The sequence below is a fragment of the Fonsecaea multimorphosa genome (genome assembly GCF_000836435.1).
Source record: "Fonsecaea multimorphosa CBS 102226 unplaced genomic scaffold supercont1.7, whole genome shotgun sequence".
NCBI lineage: Eukaryota > Fungi > Ascomycota > Eurotiomycetes > Chaetothyriales > Herpotrichiellaceae > Fonsecaea > Fonsecaea multimorphosa.
Genome location: NW_015971641.1, coordinates 341,472 through 366,023, shown reverse-complemented (window position 1 = coordinate 366,023; position 24,552 = coordinate 341,472). Strand labels below are relative to the sequence as shown.

Below are 24,552 nucleotides of genomic sequence, written 5' to 3'. Positions count from 1 at the left end.
TGATTGTCCAGTGGCAAATCGGCTCCCTGGGTGTGCGACGGTAAGATTCCGTCACACTTGCAATCACCGCTGGGCGGATTCTCAACCAGGCTGCGTTCTGCACCGTAACCTGCATGGGTTGGTGAACGCGGAGCAGTTCAGCCAGCACAGGTTTGTTTTCAAACTCATTGACAGTGAATGGCCGTTGAAAAGCTCATGTCAAGAATGGAGTAGGTTAATACTACTGGACTGGAGGAAGGAGAGGAACGAAACAGATGACCTCTCATGTCCGGAGCGCAGAAAGAAATATGAGAAGAAATCCACGTGGTACCATTTCGGCAGTGAAGGAGCATATGCATTCTGCCGCACCTTGGTAAACATGGAGGCGAGATCAAGTTTGTCGGCGTGGGACTTCACGCCTGCGACGCTCACCCATCATCACCAAATCTTCACATTCGTCAGAGCGCCGTGGTCATCTGCGCAAGTTCCTCTCCCCACTCGCTGTAACGACGACTGGCTTTGTCGACGACATCCTTACTATTTCCCGCGACGGATGACTATAGGTATGTCTGATCGCAAGCACGTCGTCCTGTCGCAAGAATACCCTTTTCAATAGTGACAACGTGAGCGTCGTCTGGGCGATCGCCGCTCCGTTCAGCGCAACTTCGTCGACTCTTCCCGTTGAGGCCTGACATTCACCTATCACCCTTTGGTCGCCGGGACGATGGCCACTCAACAGAACAACGACAGCGGACAATCCACGCTGGCAATCTCCCCGTCTCTCATCGTCGGCATCGTCATCCTCGCGGCATTCGCATGCATCATCATCTTCGCGAGTGTCTTCCGCTACTGTCGTCGGAGCCAGTCCTCCTTGCATGATCTTGAAGCTTTCGAAGAGACGGGCGAAACTGAATTCTACAATCCCAATAAGCCACTGTCGGCGTCGCAGACTGCCAGGTTGAAGGAGGTGAGATGGATCAATAACATGTACGCATGGGAGAGGGGTCGACGGGCACGCATGGAGGCTGGAGAGCTGCGACCTACCACGATGATAATGGGACGGAAAGGAGAAAATAAGAACTGGGATGACTATTCAACTGTGGGAGACAGTTCGTGGCAAACCGTGAGTGTTGTCTCAGGCTTTTGCATATTGCGTTCTCCAAAAATATACCTAACATATTGATACTGACATTCTGATGGCGACAGGGCTCAGGGAGCGATGAATCTCGTGCTCCGTATTTCTACAATCTCGATGACCCTTACGCACGGTCTTCGCAGCAACGACTAAGCCACCTCGCACCTCCAACAGACCAATTCCGGAACTCTTACCAGTCCACCGTCAGCGGTCACGGTCACGGGTATCTTCCGCGCCACCCATCTGCACTGCTTCCACCGCCGACTAACGGCCGACGAGACGCATTGTCACCCGTCGCCCAGAAAAGCCCCTTGAGGAATGAGTACCTATTTGATGGTCACGATTCAGATCCCAGTGCAGTGTTTGACGCCGGGCCACAATACATGCACCATGGGCCAAGAGTTGATTCGTTACGTCACATTGAGCGCCGGAGTCCGAGTCCTCTTGTCAATCCGACAATCACCGTCAGCGACGAAAGTCAGGAGGCGGCGGCATACATGCACTCCCCACCTGCAATGGCCTATGATGCCAATTTCGAGACCGTCACGCTCGATGCTCATGATCAGGTTGCTACAGGAGACGAGGGCATGGCCATGAATCAACGCAATCTTACAGAACGGAGTGCGGAGCTGGCAGACCACCGACCCTCGGTGGTTGTGGTGAACGATGAATCATATCCCCAACTTCAACTCCAATTCTTGACACAGTCGCTATCTCAGAACTCGGTGAGCGTGTATGATGACCACCAAGAAGAAGATGTTGGCGAATGCAATGGCTTAAATGAGCAATCGTCCACGAATCGCGCTGGTACGGAGAATGGGGAGCACAACGCGCAGCCGCAGGAGATGGAGATGGACGAGAACGGAAAGGGCGAGAACGAGAAGGAGATTTCGAAGCGAAATGTCAAAGGCATGATTCACCAGTGGGAGAAAGCGAATGCAAGCTTCGCGAGAAGTCACTTGGCTACACCCTGACGTGTGGCTGTGGTGATCACCCCGAATATTCAGTTGGACATCTTGATGTGTGTGCGCGGGAAAAAATCTCCGAAAGGCGTGCAGAAAACTTGGCGCAGGCGTGCTCTTTGGATCAGGACTCAGACACTAGGATGGATGAGCTGGGATGAGCTGCAAACTGACCACAATGCAGAGCTTGGATAGGATTAACGACAGAGAGAGCTTTTCGCAATGCTGTGCTGTATTGATTTATCGAAAGAACGAAACCCCTCCCCAAGCGGGTCTTGAAGAGCTGAGTGGAAACAAGTTACAAGGTACAAACTGAATCGGGGTCGGAATCAGGCTGCAGCCCCTGAAATGAAAAGACAATTATTTCCAAACTTGTCCCATTTCCTCGGTACCTCGTATAGTAACTTCAACTACCTATCCCTCCACCGCACACCTAACTACAAAACCTACCTAGCTACTTTCATGCCATGTTTCTTCCCCTTGGTCATCCCTCAAGTTCCTCTCTCTGCCCTTGGAAATTTTATCCCTCTGTCCTCGCTTCTTAGTACAAGTGGTCTCGAAGCCACCGTTCTGAACACCTAGATATGAGAGGTCGAACCAACTTTGCGCCCGCACGGCGGAGAACTTTCTTTCCAGCGCGTTCCTTTGGTTCCGCTCCGACAAGTTTCGACTGCTGATGGTAAGGTTGTTTTTTTATTGGGCCGTAGCCAGTGGTTACGGGAGGCCGTGGTGGGGGTATATTTAATAAAGAAGTCTGCTCTCACCTTTTTTCATGAAGTGCGTGACTTATGTGCATTTTAGTCGATCAAACAGTCTCTGTTCAGATAGAGTCCTCTGCTTTCAAGCTCACCGCCTGGTCTGCACGCAGATTATCGTCTACAGGTTGTTTCTCAAGATGCGTCCCTCATTCTCCGTCCTCGTCTCCGCCCTGCTTGCCGCGCTGTCTCTGCAGGTAGCCATGGCGGTGCCCCTGGAGGTCGCAGCAGGCCCAGTAGTGTCGCTGGTCCAGGCGCAGGGCCGTTTGACGACCGTCACGGCGGCCGTGACGTCTTCCCTATGGGTATCTATACCCACCAGAGCATCGAGGGTGGCGTCGGCCTTGAGGGCAACAGTGGGATCTTTCCCGACGACCCCGAGTGGGACTGGTGCTGGTACCCGTCGTGACGAGAGGCCAAGGGTATCCCTGATTGTCAGGGAAATGCACGTCGGTGTCGGTGTCAGTGCCACGCCTACCCCTACCCCTGCGCCTGAATCTGTATTGCTGGAAGATGAGGATGTCAAGTTTCATCCTCGCCTCGGTCTTCCTGGCTTGGGGTATCCCACCATGGTTAGATCGACATCGACATCGACATCCACGGTTATTCTTGAAGAGAGAAGCCCGGCCCCCGTTCCGTCCAGTTGGTGCAGCGGATGCGGTGTCGGCCCCGTTATATTGAAAGAGGACGCGGCCACCAACCTCGGAGAAGTCATGGTCACCACCGCCACTGATGATGGGATGGATCTGGTCGACCATCGTCATCTCCTCCCAAGCCACAGTGCGTTGAACCACAGTGAGTTCATCACTCCTCATCCAGCATATCGCATCGCAGAGGCTCACACAATAGTTCCCTAGCGTTGGCCATCAGAGACGCCGACGACGTCGACGACCCGATCCTGCGATACCCAAACGGCCAGCCGGACAAGGATATCCGACGGTGTCCGCACGGTCAACACGCGAAGAACAAAGAGGGAATATCTCTCGACAACTTTACGCCGAATGGGTGCGGGATCGGCTTCTTCGCTAGCATCCTCCCTGGCAGCGGCAAGTTTGGGGAATGCTGCAATGCGCATGATCGATGTTTTGGTAAGCTTTTACCTTCCCAAAAACAAAAAAGAACAAAAGCACTGCTGACTGCTTATTCTCTGCTATTGTAGCCGACTGTCCCACAGACCAACTCCACACTTGCAACGACGAGTTTCTGGACTGCATGAGTAAAGTGTGCGAGACCACCGAAGGCGGCTTCTTGGGCTGGCTCCACCAGGTCTGGTGTTGGATCGAGAGGGACTTGTACGATGAGTCGGTGCGGGGCCACACGGCACGCGACCACTTCATGGACGTGACGCGCGAGCGGTGCTACTGTGTCGAGGATGGGACGGACCGACCGGTTGATTGATAGATCTACGGGACATGAGGGACATGGGGGACAAAAGTGGCACATGCGCCATCATCACTCGGTACGAGGTATGTTGTTGTTGGTCGACAAGGAAAGGGCTGGGGCAATCAACAAGGTGGTATCAATCTGCGTAGTCATGAGAGTGAGCGAGGGTCTTTCTAGCAGAAGCGCCTCTTCGTAAATTTGGGACTCCAGCTGATGTATGATCCACCGAAATCCTGGCAGCTTCTCCATCTATGTACAAGCACCGACCGTCGCGCTCTCGTTTCCACCCCCACTTGCTCGCCGTTCGCTCTCAGGCCGACGAGATTGCAGACGGGCACGAGACAAGGGCGCCACCACGAAGTACACGTTGAAAACCCTATCCATAATCCAAGGATGTGAGTAGTGTACCAGACGGCCCCTCAATAGCCTCATTCACCTTCGGCCTCGCTTCGATATGCTTTTGGTGTAAAAGAGAACAGGTAGTGGTCAGTATCCTGACGACCCCTGAAGCCGGAACCACTGTGACCATAGTGACCTAACACGAGCTGTTCATCATCCAGCAGGTCAAAGGCCCAGATATCGCGCCATTCTGAATCCCCCCGCAACTCGAATGTTCGTCGGTCATGCCCATCAGGCTCTTGTGGGCGTAAGGTCAACAGCTGATTCGACACAATGCAGCGGTATGCGTCAACCACCACTCCTGGCCCGCATCGTGCTACGAGCGTGTCCATCCCGGAGCAGGTTTGGAGATCTTTCTCAGCCGTCAGAATCAATGCCCGGGGACTTGAATCACCATTCTGGAAAGAAAAGGCATGAAATGTAAACGGATGCATGGCGAGTCTGAAGATGTTGGTTGGCAGCGTCAGAGAGACCACATGTACGGCGGTTCGTAAGAAGATTTTGTCTGGCTGTTGTGAGAATTTCTGAACAATCATTTGACCAGAAGAGTTCACCGAAGACCCGACCAAAGCAATGGAATTGGAGCTCGTATTAGCAAATGCTCGAGCACATCTTCGAAACCCGGAACAGGCGATTGTTTGGATTCGACCGTCGGCGCCGTTGATAATGGCGAAACTATTGACTTCCATTGTTTTTGGCCTGCCTAGCAGCCGTTTGGAGTCGAATTGAATAATCAATTCATCGTTTCCGAGTCTAATCAGTTCAAGTGTTCTTTGGGCCATGGAACCCTGATCGTCGTCCTCGATACTAGCCACGATAGGTGTCCGATGCAAACGGGTTCCACTTCGGAAGTCTTCAGCCACGAGATTGTAACTGTTGTTCAAAGTTTGCTGGGACAAGTATACTCGATCTTTCCCGATGCAGAGAGGGGTGTACTCGGCCCAGGGGAAAAATTCGTCCAATACCTCGGTATTCATTTCCCAGAAAATTGCCCGGTCTCTCAGCGAGTACACAAAATTCCTAAATCGATGAGCACTTCGTTTACCACAAGAACGCCTTCTTTTCTCCTTACCGGTACCACATTGGAAAGCCATAGTATGGGAAGAAGGGGGCGAGCCGCAGGCTGATCTTCACCAGGAGAAATCCATCCGAATTCAGAAGCATACCCCTGACCGTAGTTTGTTGATAGCTCTCTCCGAGGCTAGTCAGATCCAAAGTCATCGTCTCGGCCCCTTCTTGTAGACGTTGGTAGTAGATCACCGTGCCTTGGTCCGACGCCCACGCCGCAAAGTCTCCAGCCGTGACGAATAGGGTAGCATTGGGAAACCTCCGAGCTGATGTAGCTTCACCGTTCCGCAGGGCGCGATCTTGACGAGCTAAAAGAATAGGGTGTTAGCGAGATAGATATATCGGCTTGTGAGAATACGGCATTGTCCATACCCAAGCGCTCGAATTCGTGGAGGACTATAGCGTCACAAACCCCCCTCATCCGTGGGTTCTCAGCACAGGGAAAGTGGGCTGCGATACCGTAAGAGGATATCCACGACGTTACGATTTGGTTCCACGATTTAGAGACCATTGCGGATCGACCGATGTCAGAGAGGGCTAGACAATCCAACACCAATTTGCTACATTCGCGAGGGATGGCGTTGAAGGGGTCCTGAAGGAGCTGAGATTAGCCAAACGTCGAAACTTGAGCGCAGCCACGGCCGATTCTTACCTTGTTCTTCACCAGCGTAGGAGCCTCCATTGCGACCAGTCTTCCTCTCTTACTGATTTTTCGGGGTGTGGGCGTCGGAGGGAGTGATCGTTTCGTCGTTGCAGCCAAGGCGTCGGACCCGGAGGACTGTGGTTGTGTCGCAGTCGTTGTGAGATCGAAATTTGAAGGTAAGGAGAAAGTGAGTTAGAGTGACTCAGAGCAGGTCAACCCTCGCCAAGAGGTCAATGTGCTGTCACTATAGTCCCTGAAGGCGCGAACCAAGTGAATGTGAATGAAATCACTTGCCTTTCATGTTGCCTGAAATGTACCAGTACCGTGAAAGCATGACACTTGACTCTCGGGTAGTCTACATACGCGCTTTTGCTCCCCTATTTCGTGCTTCTTTTGCATCGAGAAGGGACGGAAGGCTCGAGATCAATCCATCGTCTTCACTTCTGGCTGCGTGTTGCACGCCGAGTCTCACATTCCAGAGATGAAAGACCAGCCTGAAGTTCTTCCAATCACTCATCAAGAAACTGTCGAGGCAGACGCCCTTCCTCTGGCCCAAGCCTTGTCGCAGCCTGCCTCATCACTTTGGGCCGAATCTCAAATGATCACCATGGTCGGAAGGGCGAAACAAGACACGAAATCACACAAACAACCGTCACGGTCAAACCTCGCCAAGAAGGCACTGTCTCCTATGATCAAAGCGCCCGTCAGAAGGACGTCCTTGGTAACGCCTACTCCAGCAATGCGATAGGTAATGTGACATTTCACTAGACCCGGTCTTCAAAAGCCGCTTTTCCGGGGCAACAGCCACAAATATTCGGAGCCGAAATCTGAGCTGCGCCAGGCGGATCCAGTCACTCGAACTACTCATGGTATCCCGGACCCCCCATATCCATCCATCCATCAATGGTTCCGCCGTATTCTGCGTCATATTACAATGGTGGAAGCAAGAGGATGCATCCGAATAGCCCTGCTTAGACCCACAGCAAGGGCTGAACATGGCTTGTAGAAACATCCGCGTCAAATTGCCGCACTCTACGGTGGGATACCCTCGAGCTCTCGACTTTCGACCGGTGGCCATATGTTTTGGTACTAGTATGTCCTCTCTGGAGTAGAGATCGGAGGAGATTCCCAGAACAAAGACGGACCACACCCTCAGGTTCGCCATGTTTTCTATCTGACAGGGCAATAAGTCTCCTTATCAAAATATCTAGAGTCGAAAATTTGATCTGATACGACCATGGCCATACCATCAAGAGTCCCCTGGACAAGGCTTATACGCTTCATCAGCGCAGAGGACGGCCAAGTCTACTTCGGAGATGCAATCGTGCCAGATGCCAACTTCGACATGGGCGACCCAGCGAACCACGAGTCATTGACGGCAAAGGTCGTCACGGGCGACCCATTGCTGCCGACCTGCCAGGTCACCGATCGGGTGCTCCACGTTAAGAAACTGTTGGGCCCTTTGACGTACAAAATGGTTCCGAGCATCCGATGTATCGGTGGGAACTACGTCAGCCACCGTAGGATCGCTGCGCGACGCCGTCGACACGAAAGAGATATATTGACCTGGTGAATAGTTCAAGAATTGGGCATTGCGCCGCCAAACTATCCCGCCATGTTCTCAAAGACATCAAACGCCCTCGCAGGCTACGGGGACGACGTGGAACTCGCCACGATCATCCAAGACGAGCAGGCCGACTATGAAGGCGAGCTGGCCTTTGTCATTGCCAAAGACGGCAAGAACATCTCCCAGGAAGACGCCATGGACTATGTCCTTGGTTACACGAGTGCAAACGACGTTTCCGCAAGGTTCTTTACCTCCTGTCACTCTCGACAACCCGATCGAGCTGACATGTCCCCCTGGTTGCAGGAAATGGCAAATGGATCCCACCCTCGCGGGCACCTTTCCTCCGCCCCAGATGACCTACGGCAAGAGCTTTGACGGTTTCTGCCCTGTCGGGCCCTGCATTGTGTCTGCAGATGTACGTTTCAACTCCCCATACAAGACATCGAGCGCGAGCACGTATCTAACTCCCTCCGGCATTTTGATCATGATCAGGTCCTCAAAGACCCACACACCCTGGCCCTCCGAACAAAGGTCAACGGCGAGCTTCGCCAACAAAGCAACACTTCCGAGTTACACTTCAAAATCCCCGCCTTGATCGAGTTTCTAAGTCGAGGCAGCACGTTGCACGCCGGCGACATCGTCCTCACGGGAACACCCGGCGGCGTGGGCTTTACCATGAAACCGCCACGGTATTTGAAGGACGGGGACACGGTGGAGGTTTACTTTGAGAAAATCGGGACGCTGAGGCATGGGATTACGCATGCAAAGTAGAGACATATAGAGAGAGGAGCGGTTGGAATACGGTTAGTAGATATTTCAAGTAGAAAGTATACGTGTCGATCAACTACTCTCTGGAGTTAAATTCGAGCAAGTGTACCAGGATAAGTCGAATGTGAAACTGCTGTCTGTTCTCGAGCAAGAAGGATCGATTGGTTCTCCAGGCTGGATAATTTGTCGCACAACTCGACCACTTCGGATTATCATCTACTGAGTCCGATATACCAAACCTAATCTCCTAGCCCGACCCGAATCAACGCTTTCCTTTATTCACCCTGAAGCAGCTAGATTCTGAACTTCCTCGAGCCTCCCCCCAGCGAGTTGGCTCGCGACTGCAGCCTCCCCGACGGCATGGGACGCGAGGACATGCTCGCGCCCGCGGGGGATCATGACTCTCTCATATGCCTGGAGCACCGAGTCCACGGAGCTGGAGTTGCGGATACCCTCGATGATGCCTTTGGCTAGATCGGACGCGTCGATGAGAGCCGTGTTGGCGCCCATGCCGCGGAAGGGGAGCTACCACCACCCACATTAGAGACCGTGCTTCATGTATGTGATGAGGAATGAGTGAGCAGGGAGGAGGAGCGGACATACCATTGAATGCGCAGCGTCGCCCATCAGAGTGACGTTGCCGCGCGGGAGGAGCTGGTTGGGCAGGACCGTCTCGGCCAGCTTGATGGGCGGGCGCTGGACGCCCTCGAGCGGCGTGCGAGCCACGCTGTCGATCAGAAACGGTGGCAGGTCTTTGATCACCGATAGGCCCTTTTGGAGGAGTTCATCAGCGCTCGCCGAGGACGACCACAGATTGTCCTTTGCATAGTCGCTACTCCGGTAGGAGATGTTCCAGTTGAACCACGCATCGCCGCTGTCGTCGTCACAGTACTCAATCAGTAAGAAGTAGAACTTGCATTTGTCCGTGCCGAGGAGGATGCCGCACGTTGAGTGCTCGAGGATCGGCGCCCACTGCTCTTTGGTGAGCCGGACGACACCGTTGATCACGATAAACTCGGTTTGGATCAGCGGGCTGCGCTCGAGCAACTGTCGTCGCACGGCGGACCGCGCGCCGTCAGCGGCGACGAGCATCGTGCCACGAGCGCTGGTGCCGTCTTTGAAGAGTAGCGTTACTCCCTCGGCGTCGTCCTTGTAGCCGGTAACGTGTTTGCCTATTTGAAGGTTCGTGTGCGGTGTCAGGAGTTTACGGATCTTCTCGCGCGGGCAGAAGTACATTCTGTCTCGGCCGTCGAGGCCCTTAGATCCAACCTGCCCTAAGACCTGGTGCGTGATTCCGTCCATGAAGCTGAAGGAGTCCAGCTTCCCCTGTGCGTAGTTGGGACTCAGCGTGGCGAACCCGGCGATATCTCCCGGCAGGAGTGGCTCCAGCTCGTCCAGGCATCTGTTCTTATCTTGGTCAATTCCGACTCCTGGGCTTTCTGGCAAAGGTGCTGATGAGATGGGAATGCTCACTTGTCGAGCCCCACGGACCATCCTTGAGACCGCGATAAATCGCGTTCGAAAATCTCAAAACTGATGCCTTCCTTCCGCAGCATCTGTGCCAGTGCCAGACCAGAGGGGCCGGCGCCCGCGATCAGGATCTTCGAATCTCTCCCCAACACAGTCATTTCGCTGGCGGTAGAATCTTGTTTTCGATATCTAGACACCACCCGAGTGCTTGAGAGGTTGAAGACTTGGTTTTCCCGTACGTTGCAGCGAAGAGAAACTTGGTTCAGTAAGTCAGTCAGTCAGTCGATCAGTTGGTGTATTGACCTGGCTGTCGAGGAGGTATTCGAGCCTCAAGAATAAAGACCTGGCCAGCGGTGGCAGATAGGTGCGGTATGTCGGCCGCAGCGTCCACTTTGGTTATTCGCACTTGTCTATAGCGTCGCAAAACGTGTCGTGAGAGATTCAGTCCATTGGGAGATAGACTCTCGCGTGGATTCCCGGTCGTATTTCTGATATTGATGGACTGCATCAGCCCCTGTCAGATTTGTCATAGTCGGGTACTTCTGCGACCACGGTTCCAAGCTCGCCTCCAATTAACTCCAGTTCTGATGCAGTCAGCCCTGCTCTTTTTGAAATAGTAGGGAAATTCCCACATGATAGCATGCAAAGCACAGCTCAAGCGATCACCAAAGTCGGAATTAGCACAGAAAGACCGACTGCATGCATCTGCGCGATTTCGAGGACAGAACAAGTATGCATCGCGCAAGCAAATCATGTCGTCGGACTGTCTGGGCTGAGTGGACTCTGTCTGGAGCAGCTCGTATCTTGGTCTCCACGGACCCACATTGATTGCCCTTCCCCAGGCTGTGGGGGCTATTACGAGATCCGAGTATAATAATATCGTACCCGTAGTCAGCTAGTTGGTCGAACGCGTGATACTTCGGCCCCGAAATTTCAATTCCGGGAACTGAGAAGAGTAGGTACAATAGGAGTATCAGTATCGCTCAATAGGTTCGAGTCAAAAGGGTCCCAAATACTTCTCGGAGCGAAAAGTGACCCGAGACACATGCTTGGACGTTGTCGAAGCCGATAGTTGCGGAGACGTCGGAAACCAGAAAAGACAAAGGGTACAACTCTTACAACTCTGGTACCAGCCTCCTTGACTTTTTGGGCGTCGAGACGCGTCGAATCTTTTGCACGCGCATCAAAGCATCATGACTATGCCATTGCACTTGAGCCGATACCCTTGCATCAGTGTCTGTGACAGGGCGACAAGCTCTCTGGCTATACTTTAGAGACAACAAACCGACAGTCGTGAAGACCATCCGACACCCTCACTCACAGGTTGGTGAACACTGAGAAAAACTGGGGATGCCAGATATCGTCCGTCTCTGCTGAAAAACTCGATCGTCGAACATTGGATACCATCGACGGCCTCGTAGCCGCGGTTTCGCTCGCAAGAAGGTATTGGGGTTACAACTCAAGATCTAGAAGCTTGCAACAAGGCTGACGGCCCCAGGCGAAGACGAGTATGTCTCTGGGACGCCCGTGGACCTTACAAACCTCTTTCGGTCGCTCGCATTTGGTGTCACCTCACGTTTCTCTTTCGGAGAGAGCGATGGAGTACTGTCGAGACTCGCCGGTGATGGACCATTGCTGAATGCTTTCGATGAATTCAGTCGGGCCATCTTCTTGGTGGATCTTGGGATGTTTGATGCATTACGACGAGGCAGGATATAACGATCCTGAGACATTCAACCCGAGAGATGGCCGGTGAAAGATCCGGAGCTGTTGCATCACCAAGAGCCTCAGTTGGTGCCATTCCTAGCCTCAACCAGGATCTGCATTGGTCTCAACATTGCCGTGGCGGAGCCTAACGTGTGCATCGCGAGTGTCGTCAGATGGTATAAGGCTAAGGAGGTGCTGGGCCGCGAACTCGTCACGGAGGTGCAATTCACGGCCTCGGTTTCTGGAGGCCTGAGGGCTGTTTTGGCACGAGCTGGCGATTGAAGTTCAATTGAAGGTCTTCTGGAATGAGGTCTTTTGGTTGATGAGGATTATATGGCCATATCGCGTCCTGTAGGCTGCGGATCGATCCAGATGCACAGGAGAGGAGCGGCCTGACAGGTTGTATAAGTTATGGATGCAGTGTCCGTTGCAAGGTTGTAACATCAATCCCACTCCTTTTTCTGTTGTCCCTGGCTTCTTGGGAGAGGACGTAGGAGTCTATACTCTGAAAGGCAGGTAAGGACCGTAAGCCTTACCAGGAGACTGTGAATGAACGTTGATAAACAGATCTTGCCTCAGTCGCCAACCGCATAAGACTTATTCGACCTCTACTATTGCACCCCAAGCTCAAGTAGCGTCTGAGCTCGAGCCCGCTGTTCTGATTCTGGCCGTTGAGCCAATTCGGATTTGACATAATCCAAGTCGTACCCGCGGCGGAAAATGTCAACGTACCAACTCCACGATGATAAGTTTGGGTTGGATTTCAGAATGTACCAACACTCAACAACGTCCAGGGCTAGTGAGAAGGTCCTTTCAGACAAATCGTCGCATGCTGCACACGCCAGCGTCTTATCCATTGAATAGGTTGCTAGTCCCAAGTCAAGCATCTGGATCTCAATTGGATTCTGTGGATTCAGCATTAGGACGGAGATGTAAGGAAGGTTCCCACATTCACACGTACCAGCATTGCTTTGGCGGTCAGCAGCAGTAGCCAGTCAAATTGTCGAGAAGTCTCGCAATGCCAAAGAAAATTGATTTCCACGGCTCGCACACGCTCGTTAGCCATGGATTCGAGGTCCTTGGGAAGGTCAAACTCCGACTCGCTGGCCTTGAGACGTGGTAATGCCAATGCTTGAAGCCGAGTTAGTTCAACAACAACAAGGAAATAAGACATTTCGGTGACTGATGTCCTGGGAGTAGGAGACTGCTGCATAGTGGGGCTCAGGTCGATGTCATTCAGGTTCAGAGGTAGCGCGACCTGCTGAGATTGGAGGGTAGCATTTGGCGCACATCCGCATTTTGCAGCCCTGTGATAATCGAGAACATATAGTGCCCACCAGCAACGAAGCAAGAGTTGCTCTTCGAGTAGCGATAGGTTGGCGTGGTTATTGCTCGCATTTTCTGGGAACAGCAGGCACGCCTCTGACACGGCCATGTGAAGCAGAGCCGTATCTATTGGCACGCCATCCCCAGCCCGACGGAACAGGCAGATCTAAACATCAAATTGAGTTCAACCAATCAATCAAGGCTGCAGACTTACCGTGTGAAGAACAAGGCCTTGCAAGACATGTAATGACGGCTTCTGGCGTGAGGCCGCCTCCTCCAAAGCACGCTCCATCCTTTGCTTGTAAAGAGAAGCAAAGGCGTCCTTTCTCTGCTGGAATCGAGTTTCGACCTCGCCGGCGGCCAGGACATCGACTGCTGCATAACAAATACTGAAGATAAGCACTTGTAGGTTAGAATCGACAGCCGAGGACTGAGACACTGCAAGCAGAATCTGTTCTGAGAAGGACGGACAGTGGATTAATTTCGTCACAGGGTCAATGCGGGTTCTGTAGATGTGCCACAGCTCGAGTGTTTGAGATCCTTGCAACCAAGAGTTAGGGGGCTCTATGAAAGTCGATTCCGAGCGTCTAGCGGCCACAAGCTCTGGATCAGTATGAATCGTCAAGCTTGACCCTAGGGAGCCCGGGCGTTCTGCGACGGTACAGGCTCTACCCAGGCCGCGAGATCTTTCAAAGTACCTGAAGGACGAGCCAGAAGACGTTGATGTGACAGTAGACTTCGGACTCGAGGATTTCAGGACGTCATTCTGATATTCCTGCACGTCCACATCGAGGTTCACGGCTGGGGAGCCTGCGTAACAAGGCGAGGAGTTCAGGGTTATAATATTGGCGGCATCCTGCAGCTCGTTGCACTTTGCTGCCATTGTTTTGACCAGATCTTCCAATTCCCTCTCCCGGTGAGACTTTCTCTTCTTGTACGGTCCCCTCGGCGCACGACGTTTCAGAATCTGCTCGCTCGAGGGGTATCGGCAGGATATCTGGATCTTCGAGCAGGCGCTACAGCTTCCGGGTCGACGATCACATTTGATCTTCCGCGTGTGACAGGAGGAGCAGCTAGCTCGGGGCAGCTGCGATGTGTGGCCTGGCATGATGGCGGATTCACAAGGGCAGGAGGGATGCTTGGAGTTGTACACTGGCGACTTGCGTTCTCACCAGGCCGGTGTGTAGCTTGATCCTAAGGTTCAGGAGTTACGAATCCAAGCCCATGTCACAAGTCTGGTAGAAGTTTGAGGTAGCGTGGTAGGTGCAGAAATCGGGGATTTGGTAGATTTCGTGGGGAAGATGATGGCGGGGGAATTCTGGGCTGGCCTAATGCCCGCAAGCAATGAACGCCACGGGTCACTATTTCCATGATATAGCCTTGTCTAGTCGACACTCTTGGTCTGGGGATGAAATATACTTAAATTGTGATCCCTGGACAGCTAACTACCTATATACGTTGTTCTTGTTGTCTTTGAGATGGACGACTTATAGTTCAAAGCAGGACTATGACGAGAGCTCATGGATGGATGGATCGCTAGGAACAATATAGGGTTTTCGACCGCGGCAAATGTGCTCTCCAGCTCATTCCTTCGATGCCGCCGGACAACAATAAAATCCTCAGCTTCGGAGCAGCATTCAGGAAGAGGTGCGAGGATTTGAAATGAACATGCTGATGCATTCAAGAGCCGCATTCTAATATGCTGAGGAATAGAACAAGGCTGAAATTGCTGAAAAGACTGGGTGACAGGAGAAGACCCTCGAATACAGGGGAAGCAGACAGGAAGACTCAGGATCAACGACCAGTAGAGACCAGTGAGCAAGATGATTTCGGCGCCGAATTCTGCAGCGGATGTGGCGTCTGGGGAAAACTCGAACCCCTGGACATGAGCTATTAGAGTTTCGAACCACAGCCTAGTCCAGGAACTCTTCTCCCACTTTTTACAAAGGCCATAGAAGACTATCTCAGCAGCTCAATGAATGGTTCAACGAAGCCGACAACTTTGTCAGCAGACATCTCCACCGAATCGACAGCTGATGCGGGAAGATTTGCCAGCGGAGAGCAGAGGGCGTCTGCTAGACGCAAGTACAATCAAGACTTTATACTATGTCTCCCGCAAAGGCGTACGGGTTTAGTGGGAAGAAAAAAGTTGGCAAATGGAGCAAGCGTCAAGTTCAAGAGGATCAAGCAAGAGGGGCTCATGGGCCAATAAATATACTAGGTATGTTAGGTTCGTGCAACAGTGTCCCTAAATCTGGAAATCTCCCTGTTCTTGCCTCAAAACACGGTAGCATGTTCTCGATTCACTGCCTGAAATGTACCCAGTCTCCTCTGAACAAGCCGACTCGTGCTTCCACGGCCAACAACACTTGGCCCTGAGAGCAATGGGGCAGCCAAGGAGCTCAATCAAGGCTGTGCTGGCTGTGGTGGGCATCCTGCTTGCTAGCTACCTAGGGCACCCTCAACCTCATCCTCAGGGCCTCGCGCCGACCATTGTAGGGAACGGCCTTGGTCCGATCTCGATGCGGCGCTTGATCGAGGCATGATCCTCGCCCGAGTTCACGCGCCTCTTGAGCTCCTCCGGGTCGAAATCTGTGCCGACAGGGTTCTCGCGGAATGTAGTAGAAGTAAGAAAGCGGCGCTGCTCGTCAGGGTCGTCAAAGTTGTCCACCTGCGACTCGAGCTTGTTCCCGTCCGGGTCGGCGTAGTACATGCTCGTGGTGGCGCCGTGGTTGACGCACCACACGGGCTCGATCCCCAATGCCTTTCGCTGCTCCCACACAGTCACGAGGTCGTTGAGGTTGTGGAACGTGAACGCGATGTGCTCCAATCCCGGCTCCGCGGCTCGTCTGCCAATGTCGTCCGTAAGGCCGTCGTACGTGATGATGCCGAGCCGGTGGTGTTCGTCGTCGTACCGCAAAAAGCACGCCCGGTCGTTCTCGAACTCGACCTCGGCGCCCAGGAAGCGCTTGTAGAAGTCAACCATCTCCGTGAACCGGGCCGTGCGAAGCACGATATGGGCCAGTTTCCACGGGCTGAGCACGTTGTACGGTCTCTGGGTTGTGGCCATATTGTGATATTGCTTAGATGTCGACTCTGTTTCTGTGCGGATTTTGCTTGTTCCAAAAAGAAAAGTTCCAATGCAAAGAAAGGTGTAATTTTGGTGCGAACTGACTGGATGTCTGTTTTCAAGGATATCGTGAAGACTTGCGTCCAGAGGTCAGCAGAGCAGGTGGTTTTAAAGTGCCGGTTCAGCTGATCCCTCCTTGACGATTCCCAAGAGAGACCTGCAGCCATCCGTGCTCGTGTCGAACCAGTTGGTGATTACCTGTTGTGCTCTGCCCTCAGCTTGTCGGTCTCGTCTTGTCCCGACTCTTGGATACTCAAATATTCGGGGCCGAATTTTCGACTCCGGCGAGGCTGAATGCGCGCCAATCAAAGTACGAGATGCTCACTGTTCCTGTCACCTCTACCTGGTCCAAAATAGGTGCCCAACAAACATAAGCGGGGTATACACCATACGCAGAGGAAAGGCGGCGGAGAGATGATGTTGACTACTGTTTCGGTACCGAATTCTACGCCCAAAGAACCAGGAAGAGAGACCTGCCAACCCCGGAGTTTCGGCCATCAAATACAGCTTGCATCCTCTGCCAAGAAGAGGCAAGTCGATATCCAGCTCTTCCCCCTCTGGAGCGAATGTCATACCACCCTATAGGACAGGGTTGTACCTAGGAAGTGAGCACATGTCTCAAGAATCACACTTTTTCCTCATGAAATCTTCACCACCAGACGACCCTTGAGACGAGGATCCAGGTATGCCCCTGGCAAGACCTCCGGCACCTTCTCGAGCGGAATCGTCGTGACATGCGACCGGACCCCGTGCTTGGCCACCGCTTTCATCATGGCTGCCGCCTGTTCTTTCGTCGACACCACGGACCCCTTAATGGTCAGTTCCTGGAACACCAGTGCAAAGGAATCGAACTGCACGTTCGGCATAGGCAAGCCAAGCGGGACGGCGACTCCGTGCGGCCTCAGGGTTGACAGCGCCCAATTGGTGGCGTCGTTGTTGTCGGTGGTGATGACGATCGCCGGGAGGCCGCCGTTGCCGGCCCATTCCTTGATCTTGTTGGTGACCTCCTTGTCGTTGAAGTCGACAACGAAGTCTGCTTTCAATGGGGTCTCTTGGGCTAAGGCTCTGCCCTCCTCGCGATTGTCGACTGCGACCGTTGGGTGTCCCAGCGCCTTTGCGAATTGAACTGCCAAAGAGCCCAGCCCACCGATTCCCACTATCCCGATGGGCGCGCCAGGCTGGACTCCCGACGACTCAATGGCAGCCCAAGTCGTGGCCTAAAGAAACTTAGCATTACGGTCAATTGAGATGCTCATGAATGAGCCTCAATAGCAGCAACGTGAAGCGAATACTTACCCCGGCACACATCAACGGAGCGGCGTTGACAAAATCCACTTCATCTGGCAGCAGAACAGAGTTGTTGCCATCAGCGATAAAGTACTCGGCCATGCCGCCATCAGCCTTCAGTCCAGCAAAATCGATATTCTCGCAGAAGCGGATGTCATTGTTCACCTTGCAGCTAAGGCAGCTGTGACATTGATGGCGGAACAGGAGAGCGCCGATGCGCTGCCCGACCTTCCATTTGTCTTGCACCTTAGGCCCGACCGCCACAATTGTGCCAACAGGTTCGTGAGATGGCACTATTGGGGTGGGCGACTCGTATACACCCTCCCATACCTGGTAATCTGTATGACAAAACCCGGCAGCGTCAGCCTTGACAAGCAGGTCGCTGTCGCCAATGTCAGGAACCGGTATCTCATGCAGTTCGTACGGTTTCTTCCACTGAGAATCTGTCAGACGTGCATTGGTTGGTTGTGCAGCGAACTCACTTACCCCCACGAGCTGGACAGCTTTCATGGTCTTCGGGATTTCAGAGGACATCCTGGAAGGTCGTGTGAATGGTGCTTCTCTATCGAGTGTTCGAGTGAGCGGCGGGCAAATGTGCGCTTGGCTTGGTAGCAGGTCAGGAGGCAGAGAAAGCCCAGTCAATTGTGAGGGGGATAGAATCATATATATACATGATTCCGAAGACTTGACGACCCTGACACAGCAACATCGCTGCTGCGGGAAGACTGATTTCGACGAATGACCTGTTCAACCCCAGTCACTCGCATTGAGAGCCGGCAACCCCGGCGAGGAGGAACTTGTCCTCAGCATATGCATGCATCTAGCAAAGCCTCGTCATGTGGGCCGAACCAAGAAGCCTTGGAGACCGACTTCGTTGGAATAGGACCTGGATGTCCTCGACATCGGTCATTTGTATGTCCATCGAGCGGGTTCGTCCTCGAAATGCCTTTGTCGTGGAGTCATCGCCTGCGATGGCTGGCTCTAAGGCCATCCACAAGTCTATCACCAGTATGCTCTACACACTTGACGACGACATACCAAGACTTATCTCATACGGCTTTGATAGTTTGACCAATCAATGCTCTTCCAAAATTCCCCCAAAGAGGGTTGGTGCGGTCGTTAATAAGGTATCCAGGCATTCTAACTCCGCCAAGTGTGGCCAAGACGCTTCTCTGTCGTATTACATAAAAAGCGCTCTCCTGGCAGGCTTGACTTCGCAGTCCCCATGGAGCCTTGTAGGAGTAAGTCGTAGGAGAAAAGAGCTGTAAACGCGAGAGCTGAGAAGTTTCGATACGGTGCCGCAGATAAATCAAAAGTGTATTTGCTCTAACCAGACCTAGCACTAGCTCAAATCTTGCTCGGTTACCCTCGGTAAATCCAACGCGAAGCTTGGCACTGCTCGGCATGCGTCATAAGGGTCTCGCCTCCGCGTCGTTTTCGCTACAAGCAGGAAAGTTTGCCGTCGATCACTGATGCCCTTTCAGCCTCGCGTCCGTCTTGGTTCAGCCTTGCCTCCCCTTTGGGTGACTTTACACTTGTTTATGCTGAGGACGCGCCGAGCTCCGATTGTAGATCAGCGGTGACAGTGTTAGAACAGCGACAGCAGATACACACAAAACACCGAGGCTGAACGTCAATAGCTGTATTCTTTTGGTTCTCATGACTGTGCAAAAGTACAAGTGACTGGCGCCAAGCCAGTATCATCATGCTCATAGCAACATCCCATACTCATCAACTAATATCCCCTCCTACACAAGTGGATATCATTATATCAACCAAATCACCGTAAATACCCATATGCATACGTAGTCTCCCCAACGCCGTCGCTCAGTGGTATATGCATAAACTGAAATTTTTAGAAACGCCAAATCCTGACACGCACAACCATTTTTGGACTCGCTGGCCCATGAGCTTTCCATATAATCATAGAAAAAGTAGTGCCCCTCAAAGGATCAACCTGGAAGGGAGATGTCATCGTAGTAACCCCCCTGCATCCGAGATACTCAAGTCATCAGGCCCGCTCGGCCTCGCCGATCGAATAGGTTGCATATCCTCCGGCTGCGAAGACAAGCGATTCCGATGGGATGACTTTCTCTTCTCAGTCCTCATCGGCGAACGACCGGGACTGCTCGTCTGTCTCGGCGACGCTGTTGAAGTGGAATGGAACTCGTCCTCTTCGCGTATCCGTAAGGGTCGGGATAGGAGGCCCCCAATATCGGAAAGGAACGCTTTCGAACCGGACCTGACACCATTGTGATGGGGTTGGGACAAGCGACGAGAAACTTCTTGGATGGATGCCTGGCGAGACCGAGACATTGGTGACTCATTGGGCGGTTGATCGACCAAGCCACCGACGTCGAAGAAGCCCATTCTGCTTGGTGTGTCGGGTTCTGCGTACTCAATGTCGTCTTCCCCTTTGGGGGGTTCCTCAGATTGGAAATTCATATCGCGCAATCGAATGTTGGCTGTGGAGGTGCTGCTGAGGGTATCCAGGGAGGATTTTCTGCGACTACGAGATGCCTCTGCGAAATTCCATCTTGAGGCGAATGGAGTGTGTTGGATTTGGTCGCCGGGCTCGATGTTGACATCGGGGGACTTTTGTGGCAGAGCTGCTTCGGCCAAGCGAGGCGTCTGTTCCGTATAGGTGCCGCGCCGCAGTACGGCGGGCAGTGCGACACCCACACCCCTGGCCAGATCTTCATCAGAACCCCAGTGATGTTGAGTGACAGATATAGTCCGAGTTCTTGTAGGTTGCCGGCCTAGAGAACTTGTGTCGTCTTGCAAGGACGCCGCTCTGAATTTAGCCTTCTTCACGCCTCGGTCACGAATGAAGCTGCCAATGACGATGGCATTTGATACCCCTGCGGCGGCCAGGATTTCCAGCGACGCCAATAGCGACCGATACTGCTGTGAGGAGCGTCGTGAGATGGTAGACGGGACTCGATAGGCGGTGATGGCGATGAGAATGGTTGACAGAAGGAAGAGAAGGACGAGCGATATCTTTTTGCGGACGCGCATTGAGGATTGCAAGACCAGAGGAATGGGGAAAATGATCAGGACCACATCGGAGACGATATCGCACACTCCCATGACAATCAGTTGCACCAGTCCTTCTCGGCAACGGGGCCCGGGGTCTGGGACGACCTGCCAGTAGTGCGAGAAAGGCTGGCATTCAGACAGTGTACCGATGACAACCGCAATAAAGGTGGCGACCAGGAAACCATAAATGAGCCGGAGTCCGATCTCGTACGACTTGGCCCACGACTTTCCAATGAGGCGCTTGAGAAACTCGAGCACGGTGAGTTTAGCCACCCAAATGAATGCGGCGTAAAATATCCGAGCGGCCAGGACCAATCTGCTTCCAATCTCGCGATGGTGTATTTGCAAAGGCGTCAGTCCCTCCGTTGTTGTGTTGTTGGTCCCCCAGATTAGAACGACATGGACGAGTCCCATGCGAATCATGAGGGGGACGATGCTGTAGAACATGATCCAGTCTTCGAGGAACAATCTTTCGGTGCGCACCCAACGTCCCAAGATACGGATCAGGATGGCTGTGAGGGAGAACAATGTGCACCACCAAGACACGATCAGAGTTGGGTTCGTCTCGATCCGCGACTGCAAATCGGGCGGCTCATTGTGGTATATGTGCCGCTCGAGGAACTCGATGACGGCCATTTCGTTTTTTGGGCCAGAGAGCAGATGGGTCGGGGGTTAGGGTGGGAGTTTCGAGAGATGGGTCATAGCTTCGAGAACAACTGTCAAGGCGGACGATTTCTGGAATTCTGCACCAAGGCCATGGGACGTTGAGGTTCGAGAGAACGACGGCGGTTGCACCGGCAGGTAAGCTCGAAGCGGAGGAGTTGTAACAGACGCTGGAGCGAGGCGCAGAAGAATCAGGAAGGCGTCAATTGTTCAATCTGAAGGGAGGGAAGAGCGGACTGGTAGCGCAGTAGTAGTAGTGGTAGAGTGCGAAGAGGGTGATAGTAGTGGAAAAGGCGGCAATCGGGTGGGTGGGCGCAAAGGGCCATGACCGGGCGAGATACAACTTGGGGTCGCGAACAAAGGATCGAGGAGTTAGCGAACTAGACCCTCCAAAGGCAGGGAGGGTTATCTTGGTCGCAGACTGTGATAATGAGAGGCCAGCGATGGAAAGTGGAGAGTGGGAGAGGCCAAAGCACGGTGGCGCAACTGATAAGTAAAAGCACTGAGCGCAGTCCCTAACTCGGGGACTCGGGGTAGTTCGTTTACTACCTGCCACTAGCTGAGACCGAGGGGGCAAGAAGATAGAGAGCGTGTGTCTGTGAGAGTGGGCTGGGAGACCAGGGTGAGATATGACTGGAGGAGGGGAGGGAGTTGTGAGAGGAGGAAAGGAATTGCGATTGGGGACCTGATGCCCTGGGACTGTTCGGGGCTCCAGAAAGAACCAACTCACTAACGGCTATAGGCACTGTAAGCACCAGAAGGAACCATAGGCACCCGTAGGCGTCGTTATCAGTGGCTAATAATTGCATCTGGAGTCACCCCAGGCGCCAGGCGCCCACCCGTTGCCCACCGGTAGATACAAGCAGCCAGTAGCCAGCCCCAACCGCGCCCTCCGCCCAGCGCAGCCAGATACGGGAGTACTCGCATTGACGTGAGCCTGCACACTGGATGTACCTCGTACTTCTCTCCTCATCTTTTGGCCACATCCCCCTCTTGTGAATCCTACAGGTGCAGAACACAAATAGGAACCATGTGTTGTCCATCCGTACGTCGAGATAAGACTGTGGGTGCATGGACTCGAGCCAGAAACCCACAGTCACCACCAGACCCTCATTTCCCCAGGGCTTACGAAAGGGTCTGAACAAAGGCTAGAATTGGACAATCTCCCGCACAGACAAAGACGCTCAGACTCTCAGACTCTCCGACAACTTTGAACTCACGGACTCACGAATCACCGAGAAACATTGCTGTGCATTGCCCTTTGGCTGGTGGTCGATCCCTTTGCAGAAAGACTTCCACAACACGAAACTCAAAAGTCAGCACACACTCATCCACCCACCGGTGCCACCTTCTCCCCCAAAGATAACAAAGCATCATGCGTACCGCTTAACAGATTACCTAGGTACCTCTCTATCTAGCCTTTATCTCTCGAAACCCACTCTCCCCTTTTCCCTGACTCCTTTTGTTCTCCTCCGTCCAGTGTCCTCGCTAAAGCACACAGTCATTGTCGCGTGGTTTGATCCTCGCCTGGCCGGACGCTTACCGAAGCACATGTTCAGATTCTCTCTTCGGCATAGTCGGCCAACGCTCGAATCCTTCTCGCCTGCCCATGCTCCCTCGCTCCCACGGAACCCTTTTCCCTCCTCGTAAAATGGCCCGCTATTTGGCCCAAGCTCAAATCCAACCCGGACCCCCATCCTGTGGCACTCCAAGAACCCTGCGCCCCGCTGCTGTCTCAGTTTCAAAAAGAAAGGCAAAGTAACCTGAAACCTCGTTTGCTGTGGTCACACATTTTGATTCACATTGACGTCTGAAGAATTGAGATACGACTAGGTTACCGAGTACATCTGAAAAAAAAAGAAAATCTAACTGTGGCTTAGTGGTTGGGGTCTCAGTCTCATGCAGCGGAATCTTGTCCTCTCCTCTTTCTGCTGTGTCTGGTGCGGTATTCCCTGACACAGAAGCCAACCCACAAAATTGCGATGGCGCCCGCTAGAACAATGACCGACACCAATGCCGCCCAGCCCACATTGCTTGAAAAGACTGACACAGCAAGTGCTGTAAACATCAACGCAATTAGGGATCCCAAAGGCAGAACGAGAGCCGCAATGAGGTTTACATAACGGAAAACATCGAATCGAAACCGGGTCCACTGCGTCTCTGGTTCGAGCTGGTGTCTTCTGTGCCACGCTTTGTGCACGTACATTGCGGCAAGCAAGACGCTGGCTAGGCTCAAATCCATCGTGAAAAGCAACCAGCTGATTGCGATAAATGTCCGCGCATGTTCCGGTGTTACCTCTGGGTTCTCGGTCGTGTCCGGTACGGCTTGAAAAATGCACTGAAATGTGATGGACCCTCCAAAGGCTGCAAAGGCAACGACCCCTCCGAAGAGTTTCTCGTAGAATTTATCTTCGGGTGAGCCTGTGGGAGACATCAAGGAATCGGCGCTGCTGCTGGTCGTGGCTCGAGCTATTTTGGACTGCACCGAAGCAAAATCCCTTGTCTCGTTTCGGGGGACTTCTGGAGGCATCTGGGGCTTGTTGTGTGATTCCAACTCCTCCAGAATGAGCTGGAGCAGTTGCTCGGATTTCGAATCATTCTGGTCAGCGACGAAAGTCCGCGAGCTCCGGCGGCTGGCAACGTCCGGCAGAAGGTGTTGCATCTCACTGCCGCTCGACATGTCTTTTTTTGGTTCTCGGAACTGGATGACAATATTGGTTTGTATATCCAGGACGTTTGTTGTGATCTGTTTGAAGGAGAAAGGTAATGATGATGTTGAAGTTGCTGCTGCTGAGTAGCTTGACAATTGAAACAGTTTCTCTGCATGGTCAACAGATCAACAGCCTCATATATACACAGCTACCAAGCTACCTCCCCCTCAATCAATGCTGCAGAGTTCTTCAACAACATTGCCCTAAGGCGCCGTGCAGTGCACACCCACGAGGACGGAAGTGACAAGGGTTGATGCATGATGAGGCTTTCCACCTGCAACCGTCGGATAAAAAAAGAGCACGCTTGAGACCCTCCGGTCGCTGGTAAAGACACCGGTATATCCGGTATAAACCCTGCGATCGACGCACGGGCAAACAGGATTGGGTCCTGAGCTCTTCTAGAACACCCTGTTCTCTGCATAGAAGCTATGGGCTGCACTTGTACATTGTCTCCAAAATTGGTTCCCATCTGCAAGCATCGCCAACACGCCGCGGGGTGTGGCATGCACCCAAATCCCGTGAATACGAGAGATCCAGGAAGGGAGGGGAGACCAGCAAGC

The 24,552-nt window shown here is 53.0% G+C and overlaps 10 protein-coding genes across 10 annotated transcripts; 3 read left to right on the top strand and 7 right to left on the bottom strand.

The window, feature by feature from the left end:
- Positions 1-703: 703 nt before the first annotated feature.
- Positions 704-2,088, top strand: Z520_04357 (uncharacterized protein; the record flags this gene model as incomplete). Its single annotated transcript, XM_016774864.1, has 2 exons — positions 704-1,102; positions 1,186-2,088. 2 exons carry the CDS (start codon positions 704-706, stop codon positions 2,086-2,088), a joined length of 1,302 nt encoding a protein of 433 aa, XP_016633844.1.
- An 883-nt stretch (positions 2,089-2,971) lies between these two features.
- Positions 2,972-4,229, top strand: Z520_04356 (uncharacterized protein; the record flags this gene model as incomplete). The annotated part of the gene is made up of 3 exons (XM_016774863.1): positions 2,972-3,626; positions 3,689-3,919; positions 3,991-4,229. The coding sequence occupies 3 exons, from the start codon at positions 2,972-2,974 to the stop codon at positions 4,227-4,229; spliced, it is 1,125 nt and encodes a 374-aa protein (XP_016633843.1).
- Positions 4,230-4,642: 413 nt separating this feature from the next.
- Z520_04355 (uncharacterized protein) lies at positions 4,643-6,363 on the bottom strand (the record flags this gene model as incomplete). Its single annotated transcript, XM_016774862.1, has 4 exons — positions 4,643-5,633; positions 5,686-5,989; positions 6,054-6,273; positions 6,334-6,363. The coding sequence occupies 4 exons, from the start codon at positions 6,361-6,363 to the stop codon at positions 4,643-4,645; spliced, it is 1,545 nt and encodes a 514-aa protein (XP_016633842.1).
- Positions 6,364-7,561: 1,198 nt separating this feature from the next.
- On the top strand, positions 7,562-8,662 carry Z520_04354 (uncharacterized protein; the record flags this gene model as incomplete). Its single annotated transcript, XM_016774861.1, has 4 exons — positions 7,562-7,844; positions 7,902-8,133; positions 8,195-8,306; positions 8,384-8,662. The coding sequence occupies 4 exons, from the start codon at positions 7,562-7,564 to the stop codon at positions 8,660-8,662; spliced, it is 906 nt and encodes a 301-aa protein (XP_016633841.1).
- A 276-nt stretch (positions 8,663-8,938) lies between these two features.
- On the bottom strand, positions 8,939-10,287 carry Z520_04353 (uncharacterized protein; the record flags this gene model as incomplete). Its single annotated transcript, XM_016774860.1, has 3 exons — positions 8,939-9,184; positions 9,263-10,061; positions 10,133-10,287. The coding sequence occupies 3 exons, from the start codon at positions 10,285-10,287 to the stop codon at positions 8,939-8,941; spliced, it is 1,200 nt and encodes a 399-aa protein (XP_016633840.1).
- A 2,160-nt stretch (positions 10,288-12,447) lies between these two features.
- On the bottom strand, positions 12,448-14,270 carry Z520_04352 (uncharacterized protein; the record flags this gene model as incomplete). The annotated part of the gene is made up of 3 exons (XM_016774859.1): positions 12,448-12,741; positions 12,798-13,328; positions 13,377-14,270. 3 exons carry the CDS (start codon positions 14,268-14,270, stop codon positions 12,448-12,450), a joined length of 1,719 nt encoding a protein of 572 aa, XP_016633839.1.
- A 1,365-nt stretch (positions 14,271-15,635) lies between these two features.
- On the bottom strand, positions 15,636-16,232 carry Z520_04351 (uncharacterized protein; the record flags this gene model as incomplete). The annotated part of the gene is made up of 1 exon (XM_016774858.1): positions 15,636-16,232. The coding sequence occupies one exon, from the start codon at positions 16,230-16,232 to the stop codon at positions 15,636-15,638; it is 597 nt and encodes a 198-aa protein (XP_016633838.1).
- Positions 16,233-16,930: 698 nt separating this feature from the next.
- Positions 16,931-18,113, bottom strand: Z520_04350 (uncharacterized protein; the record flags this gene model as incomplete). Its single annotated transcript, XM_016774857.1, has 2 exons — positions 16,931-17,509; positions 17,589-18,113. The coding sequence occupies 2 exons, from the start codon at positions 18,111-18,113 to the stop codon at positions 16,931-16,933; spliced, it is 1,104 nt and encodes a 367-aa protein (XP_016633837.1).
- Positions 18,114-19,550: 1,437 nt separating this feature from the next.
- Z520_04349 (uncharacterized protein) lies at positions 19,551-21,254 on the bottom strand (the record flags this gene model as incomplete). Its single annotated transcript, XM_016774856.1, has 1 exon — positions 19,551-21,254. The coding sequence occupies one exon, from the start codon at positions 21,252-21,254 to the stop codon at positions 19,551-19,553; it is 1,704 nt and encodes a 567-aa protein (XP_016633836.1).
- Positions 21,255-23,178: 1,924 nt separating this feature from the next.
- Positions 23,179-23,961, bottom strand: Z520_04348 (uncharacterized protein; the record flags this gene model as incomplete). Its single annotated transcript, XM_016774855.1, has 1 exon — positions 23,179-23,961. The coding sequence occupies one exon, from the start codon at positions 23,959-23,961 to the stop codon at positions 23,179-23,181; it is 783 nt and encodes a 260-aa protein (XP_016633835.1).
- Positions 23,962-24,552: the final 591 nt, after the last annotated feature.